This window comes from Gavialis gangeticus, unplaced genomic scaffold (assembly GCF_001723915.1).
Source record: "Gavialis gangeticus isolate Ggan-Ray unplaced genomic scaffold, GavGan_comp1, whole genome shotgun sequence".
Taxonomy (NCBI): domain Eukaryota; kingdom Metazoa; phylum Chordata; order Crocodylia; family Gavialidae; genus Gavialis; species Gavialis gangeticus.
Genome location: NW_017729031.1, coordinates 42,924,143 through 42,924,470, shown reverse-complemented (window position 1 = coordinate 42,924,470; position 328 = coordinate 42,924,143). Strand labels below are relative to the sequence as shown.

The following is a 328-nucleotide window of genomic DNA, read 5'->3' as shown; positions in this document are numbered from 1 at the left end:
CCCCGGCGGGCCCGGCCCCCCCGCCCGGCGCTCACCGGTCGTCCTCCTCGATGTCCTGGCCGTCCTTGGCCCAGCCCACGTCGGGCTCCGGCTGCCCGCTGATGAGCGCCGTCAGCATGACCTTGGAGCCCACCTTGGCCTTGGTGCTCTCCGGCCCCTTCTCAATTTTGGCGGGCACTGGGGGGGCACGGTCACCCTCAGGCCCGGCCGTGCCCCCCCACCTGGGCCGGCCTGCGGTGCGTGGGGACTGGGGCAGGAGCTGTCCCCCCGTGCCTGGAGCCCCCACCCTGGGGCAGGGGGTTTCAAGAGCCTTAGAGAGGGTCTGAGG

The 328-nt window shown here is 73.8% G+C and overlaps 1 protein-coding gene across 1 annotated transcript in view; it reads right to left on the bottom strand.

Moving 5' to 3' along the window:
* Window positions 1-31: 31 nt before the first annotated feature.
* Window positions 32-328, bottom strand: part of LOC109301487 (CAVP-target protein) — a 1,613-nt gene continuing 1,316 nt past the window's right edge. Inside the window, exon 3 of the mRNA XM_019522676.1 lies at window positions 32-177. Coding sequence (XP_019378221.1) covers window positions 32-177 — 146 coding nt within the window. The remainder of the gene's footprint in view (window positions 178-328) is intronic.